Source organism: Epargyreus clarus, unplaced genomic scaffold (genome assembly GCF_041222505.1).
Source record: "Epargyreus clarus isolate Ecla_fem2 unplaced genomic scaffold, WU_Ecla_fem_2.2 ptg000008l, whole genome shotgun sequence".
In the NCBI taxonomy this organism is placed as follows: domain Eukaryota; kingdom Metazoa; phylum Arthropoda; class Insecta; order Lepidoptera; family Hesperiidae; genus Epargyreus; species Epargyreus clarus.
Genome location: NW_027332216.1, coordinates 13337693 through 13357552, shown reverse-complemented (window position 1 = coordinate 13357552; position 19860 = coordinate 13337693). Strand labels below are relative to the sequence as shown.

The following is a 19860-nucleotide window of genomic DNA, read 5'->3' as shown; positions in this document are numbered from 1 at the left end:
TACAAAATGGTTTTGGAGAGTACAATGATATGTGTAGATAATAGCGACTATATGAGAAATGGCGACTTTCTACCTACGAGGCTGCAGGCTCAGCAAGATGCCGTAAATCTGGTATGTCATTCCAAAACACGGTCCAATCCCGAGAATAACGTTGGGCTGCTGACTTTAGCGAACGTGGAAGTGCTGGCCACGTTGACGAGCGATGTCGGGCGAATCCTGTCTAAGCTGCACCGAGTCCAGCCCAATGGCAATATCAACCTTCTGACTGGAATCAGAATCGCGCACTTGGCACTGAAACATCGTCAAGGGAAGAACCATAAAATGCGCATCGTCGTGTTCGTCGGCTCTCCTGTGAACACCGACGAGAAAGAGCTCGTCAAACTAGCTAAGAGGTTGAAGAAAGAAAAGGTGAACTGCGACGTCATATCTTTCGGCGAAGACTCCGAGAACAATCCCTTGTTAACTTCCTTTGTGAACACTTTAAATGGTAAAGACAATACAACTGGTGGGAGCCACCTCGTATCTGTGCCAGCGGGAGGCTGCGTGGTGCTGTCGGAGGCTTTGATCACGAGTCCGTTGATTGGGGGCGATGGTGCCGGTCCATCAGGGTCTGGCCTCTCGCCCTTCGAGTTTGGCGTTGATCCTAACGAGGACCCAGAGCTTGCACTCGCTCTCCGTGTTTCCATGGAGGAGCAGAGGCAGCGTCAGGAAGAGGAATCCCGCCGCCAAGCGGCCACAACTGAAGGTGGTGAAGCTGGTAAGACTGGTGAAGCCCAAAATACAGGAATGGAGCGAGCATTAGCCATGACTCTAGGGCGTGAAGCCATGGACCTATCTGAGGAGGAACAGATTGCCCTCGCAATGCAGATGAGCATGCAGCAAGAAACCCCACAAGCTGAGGAAAGCATGGATGTCTCGGAAGAATATGCTGAAGTTATGAACGATCCAGCTTTCCTTCAGAGTGTGCTCGAGAACTTGCCGGGTGTGGACCCACAGAGTGAGGCCATCCGGAATGCCATGTCCACCATCAAAAAAGACAAGGATGAAAAAGAAGAAAAGGATGACAAGGATGAGAAGTAAATGAAACAATTTTATTTACTGCGAGTTTATCAATTTTTATTTAACGCTCATAAGCTTTTACAGTTGGTATTGTAAACTGAGTAAAGAACTTTCAAATTAAATACAAACACTTTATTGGATTTAGCATTATTTCCATGAGATCCAGTTAAGACCCTCAATTTTGTCGTACTCTGTAATAAATGAGATTTTATTAGTAGTAATAAACAATGCTACTTACACAACTGAGATTATTATTGTTTTAAACATACTTGAGTCATTCCAAAACTTTCTGCTCTTATACCTCTGTTTTATTTCTAGCAATTGCAATCTTCTAATGTTATCATTCGAGGGTGGTTTGCATGTAACCGGCTTATTTTCTGTAAATTTATTGGTCAATATGACATGTATGTAATATACTATATATAGCTGGACATTGGGCCTTTCTGGACAGTTGACGTTGTATACTCCACCATTTCACGTCTTGTGCATGGGTGGAGAGAATATTCTATTACCTTGTGTGAAAATAGGACTGGAGTCAATCCTAATCATCCTTTGTCAACTGATTGACTTTGATGTCTAGCCAGTAATCGGTAAGTCGTCCAAAGTGATAAGAATGCATACCCAGCCCACTTTTCACTAAAATAATAGAAAACCACTAATAAATAATGCTATGTAGTAAATAATATGAAACTAGCAAACTGAAGATTAATATGTGGTTTTTAAAAACCTGAACAAAAACAAAAATTCATATTTACGTATCTTATAATATTTCAAGAATTTTTACTATTAAATTTCAGGATATTTAAAAATTACAATAATTTTGAATCTTCGTCTCCTAGTTCGTATGGCATGAGTCGTCTGTTCCGGATTGGATTGGGGTTTCACTGTTAGGTGCCATGACCACTGGGGAACATAGTATTATTACATTACAATATTGGGGGCTACATAATAAAACTAGCATTTATCCTAATTTAGCATCTGCTTAGGTACACTACTTAATTATATAGGTAAACATCAAACAGTAGCAAGGTAGATTTTCAAGCAAATTCTGATCAATGATAATGTAAAATTCCTATCATTGATGACAGACTGATAGAACAGCTTGTTAGAACCAAATTTTTGAAGTATGTTTAGGCTATAAAGGTACTAAAGTTCCATAGACTGCAGTCATTCCTTCAAACTAGTTGAACTGCATGTATGGAGTAGACTACCCAAACACACAATTTAATATTTGACTGCAATATACATTTATCTTCTTATAGTATAGTAGATGATACAATACTACCGTCGTCTCCGGGTTCGTTTATGTTCCTGTCTATAGGTTTTTTATTCAACAGTAGGTATGAGCTCTTGATATCCTCGAGTTGCGGCTTAAAAGTTTTGCTGCTGTGGTTTGCAACTGGAAGAAAAAAAGTACATAGTTTTCAATTAAAAAATCTCATGAATTCGAACCTAGAAAAGCCAGTTATGTATACAAGCTCGAGATCAAGTTAATAAAAATACGAACATTTCGCTTTCCCATTTACAATAGGCTTATTAGTCTCTTTAGGATTATGCTTCTTTTGGTTTCTTAGTTGAATGTGGTCTGGAGGTTCTTTAACTTTGGCAGGCGTTTTCATAGTAGCTTCTTGTAAATGTGGTTTTATTCCGGTTGGCGTTTGAGACCTGGGTGTGCCCTTCGTAGACCTTGGATCTGGAAGTTAAAAAATAGAGGATATAAGGGTGAATATACACACTGCAAATTACGGGACCATAAAATTTCGCAAATCTGTAACATTTTAAAATCAATATTACTTACCTGAATTCCAACTTCTCGCTTTACGATCATACGCGGTATTGTTCGTAGCCGTCAGACTCGATGTATCTGGAAACATTTGCCGAAATAATAAAAGGGTCCTGCTTATTTCATTTAGAAACTACTTATAAAGAACTCTATTAACCTTGTGGCTTCCTATCAGCCGAACTAGCTCTTCTCGGACCTGAGTTTAACCGTTGCTGAGTTGTTAGAATAGGTTTCGAGGCTGAAAAAGTATAAATATTAATTAATTTCCTTCTTGTACCACTTTTATAATTTTACACTTTTAAAAAGTTCTCAAATGTAGTGTGTGAAGTCTGCCAATATGCACTCGCCCTATGAAAAAACTTTTATCCAGCAAAGGGACAGTAATGTATTGACGACCACTTTTGCAGGACACACGCACCTATCCTACTATAATTTAGTTAAGTATAGCCCGCGCCAAACTGCTAGTCCGCTCTGAAGTAGTTGCGAGCAGATGTAGTCATACAATTTGCTATGGCGACGAGATTCATTTCCATATTCAAAGCGGACTAGCATTTTTACGCGGACTATAACATACTACCGACAGTGGAATAATACAAGAGAGACGGTCGGCGTCAATTACTCCTTTTCACCTACAAACTTTCTTACCCTTACCCAATTCTCATAACTGGTCATAAGATACCTTCGATCAACAATACCACTTCACCGATTGGTATTCTGGATCGAAGTAAGATACTAAACTGAATACTAACAGTTAGCCGCCACGCTACTCTTCGGCCTCTTCGCCGGTGTCGCTGGCCCAGCGTTGGACCATCGGGGAGTATGGCCAGACACATTCTCCCTAGCGGCTGTCCAAAACAAAACACCGACTGAGACAATTGTTACCACCACCTGCCCTTGCACGTATGGCAGACAGGAGACCACGCGGAACAGTCTCCAGAGTATGAGGTGGATCAAAATACTCGTCACGACATCTACTTCAGGGTATTTTACTGAAATCGAAGCCGTGAATGTATGTAGGTAATTTATAGCTTTTATGTTTACGTTTACGGGAAAATGTGGGTAGGAATATTTATTTTGTTGTTAACTGTAAAGAAATAAGATTTAATTGAGGTTCCTTCATTGAATTCTAATATTTGAAAATCCTATTTTTTATATGAGGAATAAGTTTTAACTGAGTAAAACACAGTAAAATAGATTATTGTTATTACTAAACAAATAAGACCAAATCGTTTAGCACTCACGTATTTTAGTTTTGCTCAGTTCTCGTTTATTTGAGGAGACTGAAGATGAAGATGGTCGGTTCTCAGCTAGAAAATAGATAAAATTATCAGTACAATAAAATACTGGACTAAAAAGTAAATTCGTTTTTCATTTTTAATATGTTTTAACTATTTTACAGTTACTATTGTACGTGTGTACCTACCTTATACCTTAATAGGACATATAAAACAAAATTTGAATAAAGTTAAAGATTATAGCAGGAAATTTCATTCATATTTACCTTTCCATGATTTTACCGGTGACTTGCAACGGTGGATACTAGGAACATATTTCTCAGTATCCGCGTCTAAAATAATATGTTATTATGAGTAAGTGAACTGTTTATGGTCATAATAATGACAATTTAATACAATAAATTTATTGTGGATTTTTCATAACACTGCGCTACTATTATCCAAAAAGACATGATATGCAAATATTGTTTTCGAAATATTCATAGAGCTATATTTTCTACTAAATATTTGAAACAAGTACTTGAAGTAGATCCTAAGTGGTAACCTCTTCTTATAACGAGTTTTTTATTCAAAGGAGTGACTAGGGGCTTCCCATAACCAACACCAGATTCTGCAACAAACCATTAACAAATAATAAAAATGGAAATTTATGTAGAATATAATTGCCGTTGGTAAGTAGTATTATATAAGTCTTTACGAAATAATGAGAAAAGTCGTAATTCTATAAAGTGACGTACGCCCGCGTTACGTATAGACTAGTGTAATTAATCGTGTCGGTAAAGTGTTTGTAATAAGTAATAAACTATTGTGCGCAGTATTTCGTCTATTAATCAGACCTATACATTGGGGTAACAACCGAGGAGACAATTCAACAATATTATGAATACGAATGGTTATATAATGTAAATAAGTGTCCCTTATTAATATCTATTCAACGTTGCGACCAGAGAAGATCATTTTTTTCAAACTTTGGTGGGCAAAAATTGATATATTTAACTAATCATGAATAACGGACTTAAGTTTGCCATTATCATGGCTAACCTTTGGAGGGCTGTTTGTTGAGATCAATTTTGTAACTGTTAATCTTGTTGTCCGATACATTGTCTTTTACTTTGACTGCAGAGGGCGTCGCGGATGCAGAGTGCAACGTTCTTGAGCGCGCTGCAAGTAAAGGTAGTCTTAAAAACCAAATTTTCAAACATTTTAGTTTTACAATATTTAAACAGTAATGTTTATTCCAGAGTTCTTGTTTTTTTTAATAGAAAGATATTTATTTTAGTACATACTTACATTTAAAATATCTAAATCACTACATCTTTTCTACAATCATTTCGTGCAGAATACAGCAGACTTGTAAGTGCGAATTAGTAGATTGCACAATTTACGAAAAGAATACTAAAAACTTTTACGCGAGTACATTGTTATGCCGCTAAAACAAATGATTTTCAATTTATAATTTTAAACTTATAAAGGTAACTTACTATCAATTACATGAACATTGGAAGCTACTTTTGATCTCTCTTGAGCTTCTTTAACAATGTTCGAGGACTGACTTGTGGAACGAGCTGGCAAAGTGAGGAAAAATCATTGAATACATCTGACTCACCAAAATGAGCTCAAAATTTATACCACTGAATGCTTTATATTGGAGGTGGTTTTAAAATAAACTTACGTGTATTAACTTCAAGAGGTTTCTCAGCTGTCTTTCGTTCAGGGGATGTGTTTTCACTATTATGGGACCCTGAAGTAAAAAAAAAATACAGAAATAATACTGCATAAGTTATTTACTTACTGTGGCATATAAACTCATTCAGCAAAATAATCAGCTTATTTAAGTTATAAACCTTAAAACATTACCTTCAACAGTCCGTTAAAAACGTGTACAAAGTATACCTACTTGGAGTGGCGCTGTTAGCAGATTTAGTTGACGAACAAGACTTGCTACGAGTGTTCCTTTTCACTGGAGCGTTTCCTACCATTCTTCTGATTTCTTGCCTCAATCCTAGAATAAAATCATTTTTACGGAACGGTGAAGAAATTTTACCGTTTATGTATAAGAAGAGAAGAAAAAGTCGACGCTCGATCAATTGGAAAAATTAGCTCACTGAACACCGATAATATTTCTATTTGAGGCAGTGCCATTCAAAATATGTTGGACGAATGAATGGAATTCTTAGACAATTACTATTTTATACTAGTTTATTTTACGATAGACGGTTCGATGTTCTTATCAAAGTTGTATTAAAAGTTAAGTTATTCTGCTATCTCATGTGCTAAGTTCGGTGGGGTTTTCGTACATAATATAAATAATATGTCACTTTTTTATAAAAATAAACCCTTAAAACTGTTAAAATTTATAGTCGTTATGGTTAGTGTTAACTGACCATAACCACTGTGACTGACCATTTTTTTTATAAGAGTAGCAGACGAGCATGCAGTCCACATGATGGTAAGTGGCTACTGCCGCCCATGGACATCTGTAATCAACCCCAGATAGGATTAGATATTCCTACCTGAGATCGGCCACAGATGCGCCGCTACCCCTGAGGACTAAGCTGGAACGCCTCGGAAAAGTCTGTCTCCCTTACCACACCCTTCAAACCGGAACACAGCAGCGCTTAACACTGCTGTTATTAGGTTTGGGTTCTACCACCTTCAAAACCATCTTTTTGTAGCTAAAATAAACCATACAACTTGGCTGACAAAACTCCGTTGTAGTCACTTACTAGAAGCATTGCTATCTCTATAAGTGACCGTGTTGATAGCGTGCTTCTTCTGATTCTTCTGATTCTCATCTGTAATATTGTCAACAACGCTAGTTATTATTCGAACTATTCAAGCAATAATTTGTTAAGAGGAACATTAACGCCATATGAATGCAACGACCATTTACACAACCATGTCTTTCAACGTAAATGATAATCTATATACTACCACACTACTCTTAGCACTAAATCATTTAAAAAGAACAAATATTTTTGAACAATGAACTTGAATGAACAATGAACTCTGCAAAAATGGATTGAAATTTAATTAAAACGAAATCGTAAAATATAATTAATTTATTCTAAATACGGACAATACGGCAATTATAAAAATACAGGGAATACAATAAAACATTTTTTAGAGATATAAAACATAATTTATTTCCTAATATACAACAGTCAAATGGCAACAACTAACTATATAACTAAATATATAACATGAATGTTTCATAGGATGATGTTTACATTACATTAAATTACAAATGATATCAACAATGATATTTACTAACAACAATATACGCTTCAAGCCCACCAGTGGGATTGTAATGAATTGATAACGATGATAACAAAATTAGGTAAAACTTTATATACACAGGAGTTGGGAAAATATTTTCACGCGTAATACACTACACTATAAGATCTTAGTGATAATATTTATCTTAAATCCACTCTGTCAAACGGAAAGACATATTAACACAAATTAAGTTGTATTTTTAAAAACATTAAAAAAATCCACTAATTGCGTGTTCATATTTCAATGACCAATAACATACAAATTTTACAAAGAATTAATTTACATTCTTCTAGTGTCTATTTTAAAAAGGCATACCTATCATATCACATAAATAGGATATCTAGATAGCACCAATATGTCAGACATTTTAAATAATATAAGGGCTGATAAATATCTGCTAACATTGGGATTTCTAAGTAGTTGCATTACGAAAATACCTTAACTCTTATAAGATTTCTCCACTTTACCAAAAATAATTGGTCAAGTAGGAGTCGAACTCGCACATAGCGGGTTCCGTACTAATCTGTACCCATAATTTTGATTTTTTATATTTTTAGAGTTTGTTAATTGTGTTATTATAAGGCATATGTATTGTAAATATGTCTTCTTATTACGGTTGAATAGTTAGTACGAAGAAAACCGACAAACACCGGTTTATTGTATTGACCCCCTTTTAATTGCATTTTTATTTATACTATTTGGTGTTATAGCGGCCATTTCTAAATTTCAAATGTTTATCTATAGAGCCTCGTGACAGACGGAGAGTGAAGGCTTACTACTAAGCCTGTTTACTCCTCGGTTAGGGAACCTTGGGTGTGGTTGTGTAGCCTAGCTGTCGTGGCGGTTACCGGGCGGCAGCTTGCGGCGCGCGCGCGAGGCGGCCTTGAGCTCGAGCTCGACGCAGTGCTCCGCAAACATCAGCTGCAGCGGCGCGTACATGTGCGGCAGCAGCTCCAGGTCGCCCATCGTTATCTAACAGAACAGATAAAGACAAATAATTATAATATAGTGCAAGATCATTATTTCTGAAAGACTATTTTATATAATAACAACTCCATTATTTATTTTCTCTGACAATCCATTCAATGACATCTCTTCTCGAAAAACATATAATTTCCTTCTTTCTTTTTATACAGTTTCCCGCTACATTGCTAGTCTACAGGAATAAAATAGACTCTTATTAACATAAATTTATTAAGAAGTATTGTAATGAAAATATATTATAAAAAGTATTTGTAAATTACTTGAGAACAAATTGGCATACTTTGTTCGTAATAAAGAAGCATAACTCTATAAGCTTATAGCTGAATGGTGCTCTAAATGGCAGTTTAGATCCAAATAAAATATTCATTTATTAAAAGCATAAACTTTTAGCGTCTTACAATTATTAAGCACATGTTAATATACTCCACCACACTGTTCCAATGCGGATTCGGTAGACGATGGTAAGGCATGTAAGGACTTCGCACGGGTTTACGACCACACTTGTATTCGACCCACACATAAATCAACTCGATTTAGTATGTACAACCACACAGATCGCAAGTCACATATAGCACGCATGACAAAAAAAAAACCAGGAAGGTTACGGTAGCATTCATAAGGTATACGTACAGATGAGACCCGCCTGAGACACACATATTTTTAATTCAAGCAAAGTTACAGATAACTAATTAAGATAAGAGTTTTAAGTTCTACAATTCAAATTACCTGCATGTTATCAAAAGCGATGCCAACTCTCTTATTATCGTGCAGTATGTGCGCGCTGAGTCTCGGCAACCTCGCGTACCGCTGACTGAAGTGTGTTAGCACGGTGAACTTCGCTTCCATGTCGCGGCCGATAGAAATAGCCTGTGAGGTAGTGGAGTGCATCTTCAACCGCGCTTCATCCGCTAACTCGTCTTCCATAGTCGCTTCGTGGATCAGGAGTGTTGATTTTTTACCTATAAATGGATGATTTGTTATGATTAGCGGTCGGTACATATCTGACGGAAAATGGGTCACGTATTATCGGTCGCGTTACGCCAGAACAGACAATTATATAATAAAACATTCAACCTTTCACACCTAACCGATGATGCGTTAGTGCGTCGAGCATACAACGTCTGATACGCTCTACGCATTTTCCGTCAGATATGTACCGACCCTATAAAAGTACAAACGCCTTGCCACAAAAATACACCTATCAGAACCAAATATATCTCTACTCCAAAACTGGAACTAACTATGAAACACAATAATTTATTGACATTATTGTAATAATTGTATGTAGTATTAGAAATTAGCTGTTTTAAAAATTAGTGTATATGGTCCTTTTTGAACCGGCCGTAAAAGACCAAATCCGAAAGTACAGGGTAGTAGAATGCAGAAAGGAAACGTATATTTAAAAATAAAAGGAGTCACGCGACTAATTTTGAAAAAAAAAAGAACTAAAACTGTATAAGCTGCTGCTTTGTTGTTGTGTTGCTATGTAAGCTTTTAAAAAAATCAAAATTTTCAATCGAAAATCATATAACTTAAAAACAAAACAAATTGAATAAGTAATATAAAATAGTTCGTACCAATCTTAACCAAAGCCTCGCACGGTATAGTATCCCCGGAGTACGTGATCTTGTGTTGCGCGTCCACGTCCACGGCCACGCCGAACGCGTTGGGGCAGTGCGTGACGTAGCACGTGCGGATGTTCTGCACGCCGATGCCGGCCAGCATGGCCGACGGCGCCTCCGTGTTCGACGGCGCCTCGGTACTCTCGTCGGTTGTTGGTGCCAGCTTGTTCGTGATAATAAATAAATATAGTGGACATGTTTTATAAAATCATATTTTTTATTATATTCTCTTTAGATAAGTAACAAATTTTATGATCTGATTATGTAAAATATTTATTGTTTGGACATATCCTTATCTTATTATTATTAATAATTACCGTTATTGTATTCAACTCCCTTTATAGGTCCGCAACTGAGCATGACAAATTTAAAAATGAAGGTGGTAGAACCCTTTGTGGTTTGACTCCGGCGGCACCACCGCCACACCTATTTCTGCCTAAAGCAGCAGTGTTAGGCGCTGCTGTGTTCCGTTTTGAAGGGTGTGGTAAGGGAGACATACTTTTCCGACGCGTTCCAGCTTAGTCCACAGAAGTACCGGCGCATCTGTGGCCGACCTCAGGTAAGAATATCTAATCCTATCTGGAGTTGATTACAGATGTCCATGGGCGGCAGTAGCCACTTACCATCGGGTGGACTGGAATGGAAATATTTATTATACAAACGTTACCAGGTTCTGATTGGGCACGAGCGTGAACTCCGCGCGTATCTTCTCGAACTGCATGTCGTAGGTGGCGAGCCAGCTGACGATCTGTCCCGGCGCCAGCAGCTGCAGCGGCTCCGAGCGCGCGCCCTCCAGCTCCTCCAGCGCCTGCCGACGCGCTTGCAGCACACCTATCAGACCTGAGGAAACATATGATTTAAATAGAATTACGGTTGGCAGCTTTTTTTCTGAAAAACATTATCTGTGGCCTATGAGCATTTGTAATACCAGTGGAATTATTTTAGTATGCAACGAGCACCATATTTTGAATGATCACGAGTAGTTTATCAAACCTCCAAACCGAATCTTTTGATTACTTTATCAATCTACCAGATATTTTTATTTCATTCCTTACTTGTGATTATATACAAATTGCATACTAATATTTCCAGAAGAATCTTTCGATTAGTTCATTGATTTAAAATATAGATTAGTAAACCCATTTACATCTATGGTAACATAATGGGAATATAAACACATTTCGACGAAAATTAAAATCTGTCATTTTTACCAAAACCTGGAATAAACATGTCATTTATACATGTTTTGGTATTTATACAAACTTACCAATATGATGATCGGCATGAAGATGTGAAATATAAATAGCTTTGAGTGTTCTCAGGAACGCGTTAACTCGCTTCGGACCGTAGAATCGCACCAGCTGACCGAACGTGCCTTCGCCGCAGTCCAGAAGCATAGAGCTGTTCTCACTGTAGAGAAAAAATTAATAATATGTTTTTTGGAAGTACATAGTTGTGTATCAGATTTATCCATATAATTGTTTGACTGATATTGTAGTCCTAGGAGGATAACTTCAAGAGACTTTTGGGGCACCAATTAACTTTAGTAGACAACAAAACTACTTCACTACTGAAAAATGTTTAGCTACTCACAGTGGCGGGCTAAGGTCGTCGGAGGCCCGGGGCGGAAAACTGAATGGAGGCCCCGAAAATTGACCTTTTTTCGCTGTGTGATACACATTTCATAGATTGCTTAGGTCTGACAACCTTTTTTTAGCAACTGTGTTTGGAGGCCCCACCAGGATCGGAGACCTAGGGCGGACCGCCCCTTCCGTCCCCCCCTTAAGCCGCTATAAGCTACTCATTATTAATAGCTTATGCTTATAAATAAAGAGTATTGCCAAAATGTAAATTTTAAATCTCGTTCCAATGCCTTTAATTTATGCCTCAAATACAGAGTATGTATTGCCATAATGTAATTTTTACAGCTCGTTCGAATAAAGGGTTTGAAACCTATAATTTTGTGATAAAAAAAAATAAAACATACTTGATATGCAATACAATGGCGCTAGTATTCCTCGTCTTGCTCGGTATACAGGAGCCGGTGCCGAGGAAGACCACCTTTGGGTACTCCTTATGCGAGGCGTTCCTCGCGTACCGCATGCCGTCCACGAGCTTTCTGAACTGCTCCAGGCTCGTAGCGAAGCCGTCTACGTCCATTGCCTCTTGGATGTAGTCCTGGATTTGAAGCTTTGGTTCCGCTGATCTGGCAATGAATGTCATAAAGCGCATAATGTATTGGGGATCACGCCATCTATATTTTTCGTAGTTAAGACCAAATTTAAGTAAAGTTAATCGATCTATACGTATTCAAAAGAGTGGAAGCAACATCGTACTTTACTTTTATGTTATGTTATGTGAATTATAAATTTAATTTTTTATGAATACTTTAATCATCAAAAACATTCCTGGCTATGTATTGCATTGATAGACTTGTTACTTTTAAGATTTTTCGTGGTTTGGAAGCGATCGTCGATCGATGATTTCGATCAACAACTTATAGACAGTCCTAAGGTTCCTCGCAATGTTTTTATTTGTTACAGCAAGTGATAACTAACTTATAGCGATTTCGATCTTTAGACTATACCCAGTGTAAACAGCTGTATACGACTAGTACACCGCGGCACACTGGTGTACGGTGATCATTAGTTGGTGTGGCGCGAAAAAAATAAGGTTATCTTATTAAACTATTTTAGTAAGTAAGGCTAAGTAAAATACCTACACAAATCATGCGAGCGCACGAGCGAGGTTGTTTCGTGCATCTATTTCTTTAGTTATAATTAATGGTGATTTATGCAACTTAAAAACTAATTTGTAATTTGTGGTGTACCTCAAAAAAATTAGTTTTCCTAGATGTACATTGAACACAAAAAGTTTGCAGAATACTACCTTAGAATACACAAAAAACAGATACAAACAACCCAACTAACCTATCGAACTCCCGCTTCGGCCTGAGATGGTATATGGAGAGCGTGCGCGCGGCCAGCAGCTGCGGGCGCTCGTCGTCGGGCGCGCCGTCGCCGCCGCAGCTGCCCTCCATGCTTATTATGTTCTGGAACTGCGCGAGCGCTATCTACAAACCACCGCGTTCTGTACACACACCGGACATGCACACGTGCTTATGTTAACATATTTGTGTTATGTTATTATACAATATATTTAGGTAATGTCGTCGAAAATAATTGTTAACGTGAAAAAAACTGAGGTTTTTATATATATTTTTTATATATAAGATATATTTGTATGTATATTATATAATACATTAATTAGTACTTACAAGCATATTTCTATGCAATATATAAGGAATATGAATGTGGGAAATGGTTAAAAGATAGCTAGTTTATAGCATATTTCTAGTATGTTAATAAATAATATAAATATGATATGAATATTATATATTTTGAAGGAATATTTTTAAATTAATTTTGAATTGTTATGATGATATGATATATGCAAAGCATAAATGTGTACTTACATAACAAACACCCAAATCCTCAAATGTGCCAAGCGACGCAGCGTATAAAAAGCATACATTTTATTAAAGAGCGAGGCATTTAGATGAAAGGTCTGGCGTGTAATGTTTTATATATTCTTCAGAAATAAAGTATACAAGCAATGAACCACACTATTTATCATAAAAATTTAAGATTAATACAGAAAATAGCGTTTTAGTGCAGCATCATCAAAGCCAGTGCGGCCGTCCATTGCAACGCAGTTACGTGCGCTTCCGACGCCCTGACGAAACCCTCAACGTTCAACACGCGGTGCCTTCATGTGTGTCGACTCTAGCTCAGATTTCTAGCTATGATTTTGTTAGATAGGCAGTTAGTAGTAATAGTTTAATTAATTTATAATTACTAAGTTACTTTTAGCCCATTGGTAAAAATTTCATCAATTCATGATCTATCAATTTACTAGCAAAGACAACCGGCACACATACTTTTACATCACTTTGTAATAATATGCAATTCTTAATACTTTTTATCCACCATTTTTGCTAATCAACTAAATTTCCAATAATAATAATAAAAAATATTTATTAATCATCAAAGAAATGCGGTATAAAAGGTTGACGTAATGCTAAAAAGCTAATGAAAATAAAAAAAAATTAAGTATTACTATCACATTAGTAACAACCTTATTCAACATACTCAATAACCATCTTATTCTTAAGCTTACATCAACAGAGTGTGTATGTGTGTGTGTGTGTGTTCAATAGTCACCTTATTTTCAACCTCGCATCGATAATGTGTGTGTGTGTGTGTGTGTGTATGTGTGTGTGTGTGTGTGTGTGTGTGTGTGTGTGCGTGCGTGCGTGTGTATGTGTGTGTATGTGTGTGTGTGTGTGTGTCAGTCACCTTATTCTTGAGCTCCTCGAGACACTTGACCCTCTCGGCGCCGCAGTCGAGCCGCGGCGGCTGCGCGCGCCACACGGCCGGCACGCTCGCGTCGCGCAGTAGCGGGAAGATGTCCGCGTCCAGCAGGTGCAGCTTGTGCTGCGTGCGGTGCACCGCCTCCGAGCCGAGGCATGCGTTCTGCTCGTTCAGGACTAGGTGCCGGGCGCGGGGGCCGAACATCGTTATGAAGGCCTGGTAGCTGTGTGAACAAGCGTGCAATTTATAGGGCAATTTATAGGGATGTCGTATGTTATTAATACTTTGATAGGTAAATCGTTTATTTCATTATTGAGTAAGGAAGATTGTATATCGTTGACATTACAATACAAAATTGTAATAAAATGCTTTCAATGCTACAGGAGCCTCCTGCTACAGGCATTTTTTTAATGCTTACTAGGATTGCACGAATTACTAGGTACATAGATATAGTCCCTGTAGTTCCGGGACCAGAATAGGGCTACGGTATCCCCTGCCTGTTGTAAGAGGCGACTAAAAGGGGCTTCCGGGATTGCGGGCGGCAATAGTGGGAGCTCGATCCGCCCAGCTAGTGACCCCGGGAAGGACGGCGGTATGTGTAATCGCATACCGTCGTGCCCACCAGACGGTGTGGCGAGCATCAAGCTCACCTGGCCGGAGCCCGATGGGGCAACGCACTAAGAGGACTCCGGTTGCGTTCCTTTGGAGATGTTTCTAGGGAGTAGTCTAAAATGCTACTATAATGTTCAGAAATTTTAGTGTAAGACAATTTCGTATATGATATCTTCATCATACAATCCAATCATCAAGTGAAGCCTTCATCTATGAAATCTATGATTTGTTTTAACCTCTAGCTTTATTTGACTAATATGACAATAGCCATTTAACAGCAGATTTTAACCTATTCTATTACATATTTTTTAAAATATTGCAACAAATGTATAACACATATATCATTTAGTAAACTGTTAGCATGGATACACATATATTGTTTTAAGTGTGGTGTGGTAAGGGAGATATACTTTTCCCAGGCGTTCCAGCTTAGTCCTCAGGGGTAGCGGCGCATTTGTGGCCGACCTCAGGTAGGAATGTCTAATCCTATCTGGGGTTGATTACAGATGTCCATGGGCGGCAGTAGCCACTTACCATCAGGTGGTCTGCATGCTAGTCTGCTACCCCTATATTATAAAAAAATTGATTATAATAATGATAACGTTACCACTTACGTGGGATTGTGGAAGACGTGCGGCGGCGTGTAGTGCGCGACGAGCGCGGGCACGCGCTCAGAGGGGTTCACGCCGTTGTCGAAGTGCGCCGAGAACTCCGCCTCGCGCAGGTACGAGATGTCAGGCACCTCCAGCACTGTAACAATACCGCTCTTTATTTTATTACACACACAAAACAAGGTCAATAAAAAGATAACAATAGAAAAACTATTTTATTCAGCATTTTTAATTCTCAATATTCTAAAAATGTTATTACTCCACACATAAAACAGGGTCAATAAAAAGATAACAATAGAAAAACTATTTTATTCAGCATTTTTAATTTTCAATATTCTAAAAATGTTATTACTCCACACATAAAACAGGGTCAATAAAAAGATAACAATAGAAAAACTATTTTATTCAGCATTTTTTATTCTCACTATGCCAAAAATATTATTACTCCACACATAAAACAAGGTCAATAAAAAGATAACAATAGAAAAACTATTTTATTCAGCATTTTTAATTGCGCATATTCCAAAAATATCAATGCTAATATATACTTCCATGATACTAGATACTCGTAGATAGATATCCTATTTGATTTAATGCCTTTAAAATTAATCTGGGGAATTACCAAATCAATTTGGACATTTCTCTAAAATAGTTGATTTTGGGTGTGAAATATGGCAGACAAATAATCTACTTTTTACAAATGTACCCCAGTCAAATGATATTTTCATTACTGACCTTGTTACTTCCTTGTTAAAAAACAACTAAACTTCTGTAAATTGTAAACTGTACTAGATAGTAATAAGTATCCCAACAAGACAATAGTGGCCCAATTTAGTAAAAAGGAAATATGTGCAATTGTACACAGTTCCACAAAGCAACAAAAACTTTCAACATACCAATAACCACAGGTCCAGGGTCATCAGGAGTTTTGACATCTTTGGAGAACACGAGCGTGCCGTCCGGCAGCACCACGTCCTCGCCCATCTTGAGCTTGCCCAGCAGTGGGCCCGGCTTCACACCGCGCTCCACGCACTTGGCCAAGTCTAGGGTTCCATATCGTTTCTGTATAGACAAAGTCGGTTAAAAAATAAATAGTTATAGAATTTTATTTTTTTAAGTTAGTTGATATTCAAGTATTATAGGCACCAAAGAGGGGTAGGAGTCCTTGATTTGTATATTTTAAATGAAATGGGAATGGGGCCCCCTGGTATTAGATGGTGGTTACATCAGCATCAGAAGATATATTAAGTGCACCTCACAATTTTAAATCTGAAAAATCTTAGCAATCCTCACGTACTGGCTGTACATAAGTTTACATACAAAATATGTTTAAAAACTGTTATAACTCATAGTTACCTTGAATGTACAAATGTAAGCTACCGTACAATGCGATTTCCTTTGCAGATTTTTTAAAACTTGCTCTGTTTTTGATTTCATTGAATCTGGAAAGATAAAAAAAACCTTCATTAATAAAATCAGATTTTAACACATGATTTTTTTTGAAAATCGCTCTGCAGGTGGTAAAAGAGTTGACAGAACTATTTGCATGACTACTGCATTATTCCCCCATTTCTGGCATTTTAATTTACTACATTAAAAGTATTGAATTTATTAGATTCAAAATAATTTAATATCTAAATGTCTAATGTGGAAATCAAATAATGTAATTTTTCATGCCATTTCTTTTGTAATAGAAGGAAAACTAATAATTTCCATTAAAACCTAAAAATACATCATTTTACTCATATTACCTAAGGACCTAAAGTTTAGCGCCTCAACTTTAGGTCCTTATTAGTTTAGGCCCTAAACTTTAGGTCCTTAAGAAATAAGTCATAACAGTAAATCCATACCTCTTTCGGGACTTTTAACTTTCTGTTTAATCTGTTTGTTATCTTGGTTTTTATTTTTATTGGCCTCTGCTTGCCTGAGCTCCTTATTGTAGTAATCAGTGTTGTCATGTATGAACTCTTCGAAAGCCTTGTCAATGTTGTTATCATCTAACTTAGCCTTTTTTGCAGCAGGTTTTGGATCATTTTCAAGGACATTCTCATCTGGACCTCTATAAAGAGATAGATATTTTTTTAAGTTGAGATTTGTGCAATATAGGTACTCACTAGACTAAATTGTAAGATCTTGTTAGTGTTACAATGATGTCAATTTATTGAGTAAATGATGTCTTTTAGGCATCATGACACAGACTCTTGTTTTATTAGACTCATAGACCATCCTAACTAACATTACAACAGCAAATGTGAGTTTGTTTATTTGCTACACTGTCACATCTTCACTACATAACCAACCGTAGTGAAATTTTGTACACACATTTTTAGGGAATAAGAAAAGGACATACGCTGTTTGTCCACTGCACCGTCACCGAGCCGATACCGATAATTAATCACGACGCCGAAGTAGCGTACACATACATTTACTATGGGATGACGGTGCTCGGGTGACGGACGTTCGGTGGACAAGCTGCTATAGCAAATGTATGTACGCTACTTCGGCACCGTCATTAATTATCGGTATCAGCTCGATATCATAGTTGGTGGACAAACAGCGTTAGGGTACCTTTTATCCCAATAATGTACTAAGTTGCAGAGGGATATATAAAAACTCTGACTGCCCACGAAGCCGGATGAAAACTACTTAACAATACAATACTCACAACAAAACATATTTGACGCTCATGACACTATCGCTGTAATCTTCGCTGGGGCTACATTTTGCCATATTTACCTCCATTTCCCTTAATATGACAAATCTCCTTGTGGCATTGTATAATTCATCCTGCAAATAATTGGTTAAAATAATTTTATTTGTATGTTTTGGTAAAACAGATAGTACTTTGAAAAATTCTAAAAAATTTAAAAAATACCCTGAACTGGCAATATTTTGACCATTAACATACAAACAATCATATAAAACAATAAAGTATACTATAAATAAGATACTAAAAAGATTTTCAATTACATAAATTTAAATTAAACTTTAAAAAAATGTATTAAGTTTCCTTTCTTTTTCTTTACTCACTAAGCCTTCAGGACCGTGAAGAGTGATACTTGGTATTCCAACATCTTGGAGAGTTAATGAGACACCAGGTAGCCCTCCAATGTTCTGCCAGGTCTTGCTTGTGACAAAGATATGCTCTAATTTTGACAGTCTTACTTTGTGCTCATGTGCCAGCCTTTGAGTACCCTCACCACAGTTGAATAAGTACCTGTATGATATGAATGTGAGTGAGACCATTTTCTGCGGAATTGGGCAGGGACTATAGACTATTTTAATTTTATCATCATGTTAATTAGTTGTCCACAAATTCGCTTGAACATAAATGTTACACAGTAAGACCAATAGTATTGATAAGTATAGTTTTACATTTGGTATTTGTGTATTGAATGGCTATCGATTACCATAACTCATGAGAATGTTAACAATAGATAATGAGAAAATATTTCATAACATATTTTGTGTAAAGAATAAACGAAGGGATTGCATCATTTTAAAACAAAAGCTAAAAGTTACTAATGATACCATTAAAGATCTTATAATTAAAATATATATTTGATTTCATGCTGAAATAGAACACACACTAGTACCTTAAACAAGGATTAAGGTAATTTTACTTGACCTATTACATTATTTAAAAAGAATTGCATCAGAATTAAGACATTTCTCTGTACAAATAACATAACTGTAGTAATAAAGAGAAAGATTGGTTACCGTTTTTGATCAGTGAAAAGGTATAGGGTGTTAGGAGCCCCCCGAGCTCCGGAGCCAAGCACTTGGAGGTAAATCGTGCTTACACCAAAATTTTCATGTTTCTTAGCGGAGATCACTCTCTGACGCTGGGTATCCAACACCCTAACCGATTTATCCTTCGGCATTTCGGCTAGAAATTCCAGCAGCTTTTTAGAACTTCCTTTTTTGTAACTATATACACTACTTGTGCTAACTACTCGCTTAAATATTATTATACCGTACATGTGTTTATAGGTTACTTTTGTTTTGGCTTAAAGTTTACGAGCATTCCTTATATATTTTGTTGGGAGTTATCGGTTTTAATACTTGACCATAATTTCTAATTGTTTTCTACTGTATCAATTACAAATTTTTAGATTTAGAACAGCGACTTCAGTTTTGTTCACAAAATTCAATGTTTTTAACTTTTACCGATGACTTTGACAGATATGACTTTTCTTTTTTGTTGCGGATTGTTGTGATTTGTTTTTTTTCAACTTCGTTCTATTATATTACCATTATATAACCTAAATTAAAGATTTTTGGTTAAAAGAAAACATTTGA

The 19860-nt window shown here is 36.9% G+C and overlaps 2 protein-coding genes across 8 annotated transcripts; one reads left to right on the top strand and one right to left on the bottom strand.

Annotated features, from left to right (window-relative positions):
* The first annotated feature begins 6 nt into the window (after positions 1–6).
* Positions 7–1301, top strand: Rpn10 (regulatory particle non-ATPase 10). The gene has a single exon (XM_073076137.1). It carries the CDS (start codon positions 7–9, stop codon positions 1078–1080), a length of 1074 nt encoding a protein of 357 aa, XP_072932238.1. The 3' UTR covers positions 1081–1301.
* RNaseZ (ribonuclease Z) lies at positions 44–19755 on the bottom strand. 7 transcript variants are annotated; one of them, XM_073076135.1, is made up of 31 exons: positions 19540–19755; positions 19279–19447; positions 18589–18775; positions 18224–18345; positions 17409–17617; positions 16915–17000; positions 16455–16620; positions 15562–15697; positions 14321–14558; positions 12893–13035; positions 11950–12168; positions 11230–11372; positions 10630–10802; positions 9918–10125; positions 9067–9299; positions 8205–8328; positions 6804–6872; positions 5975–6079; positions 5750–5818; positions 5559–5642; positions 5119–5238; positions 4598–4687; positions 4344–4409; positions 4084–4149; positions 3592–3831; positions 3000–3080; positions 2858–2923; positions 2567–2752; positions 2345–2458; positions 1329–1436; positions 44–1250 (listed from the first exon to the last, which is right to left on the bottom strand). In XM_073076135.1, exons 2-31 carry the CDS (start codon positions 19440–19442, stop codon positions 1207–1209), a joined length of 4059 nt encoding a protein of 1352 aa, XP_072932236.1. In that variant the 5' UTR covers positions 19443–19447; positions 19540–19755; the 3' UTR covers positions 44–1206. The 7 variants fall into 7 exon arrangements, with proteins under 7 accessions (XP_072932236.1, XP_072932231.1, XP_072932237.1 ...); XM_073076130.1 differs by having other exon boundaries at positions 19279–19755; XM_073076136.1 differs by having other exon boundaries at positions 3592–3687; positions 19279–19755.
* Positions 19756–19860: the final 105 nt, after the last annotated feature.

Coding starts and splice junctions, on each gene's coding strand:
- Rpn10 (XM_073076137.1), top strand. CDS start 7: ATGGTTTTGGAGAGTACAATGATATGTGTAGATAATAGCGACTATATG.
- RNaseZ (XM_073076130.1), bottom strand. CDS start 19,541: ATGTACGGTATAATAATATTTAAGCGAGTAGTTAGCACAAGTAGTGTA. Junction 10,126..10,629: donor TCGTGCCCAATCAGAACCTG/GTAACGTTTGTA, acceptor ATCACGAACAAG/CTGGCACCAACAACCGACGA. Junction 5,819..5,974: donor TGCTAACAGCGCCACTCCAA/GTAGGTATACTT, acceptor TTTTTACTTCAG/GGTCCCATAATAGTGAAAAC.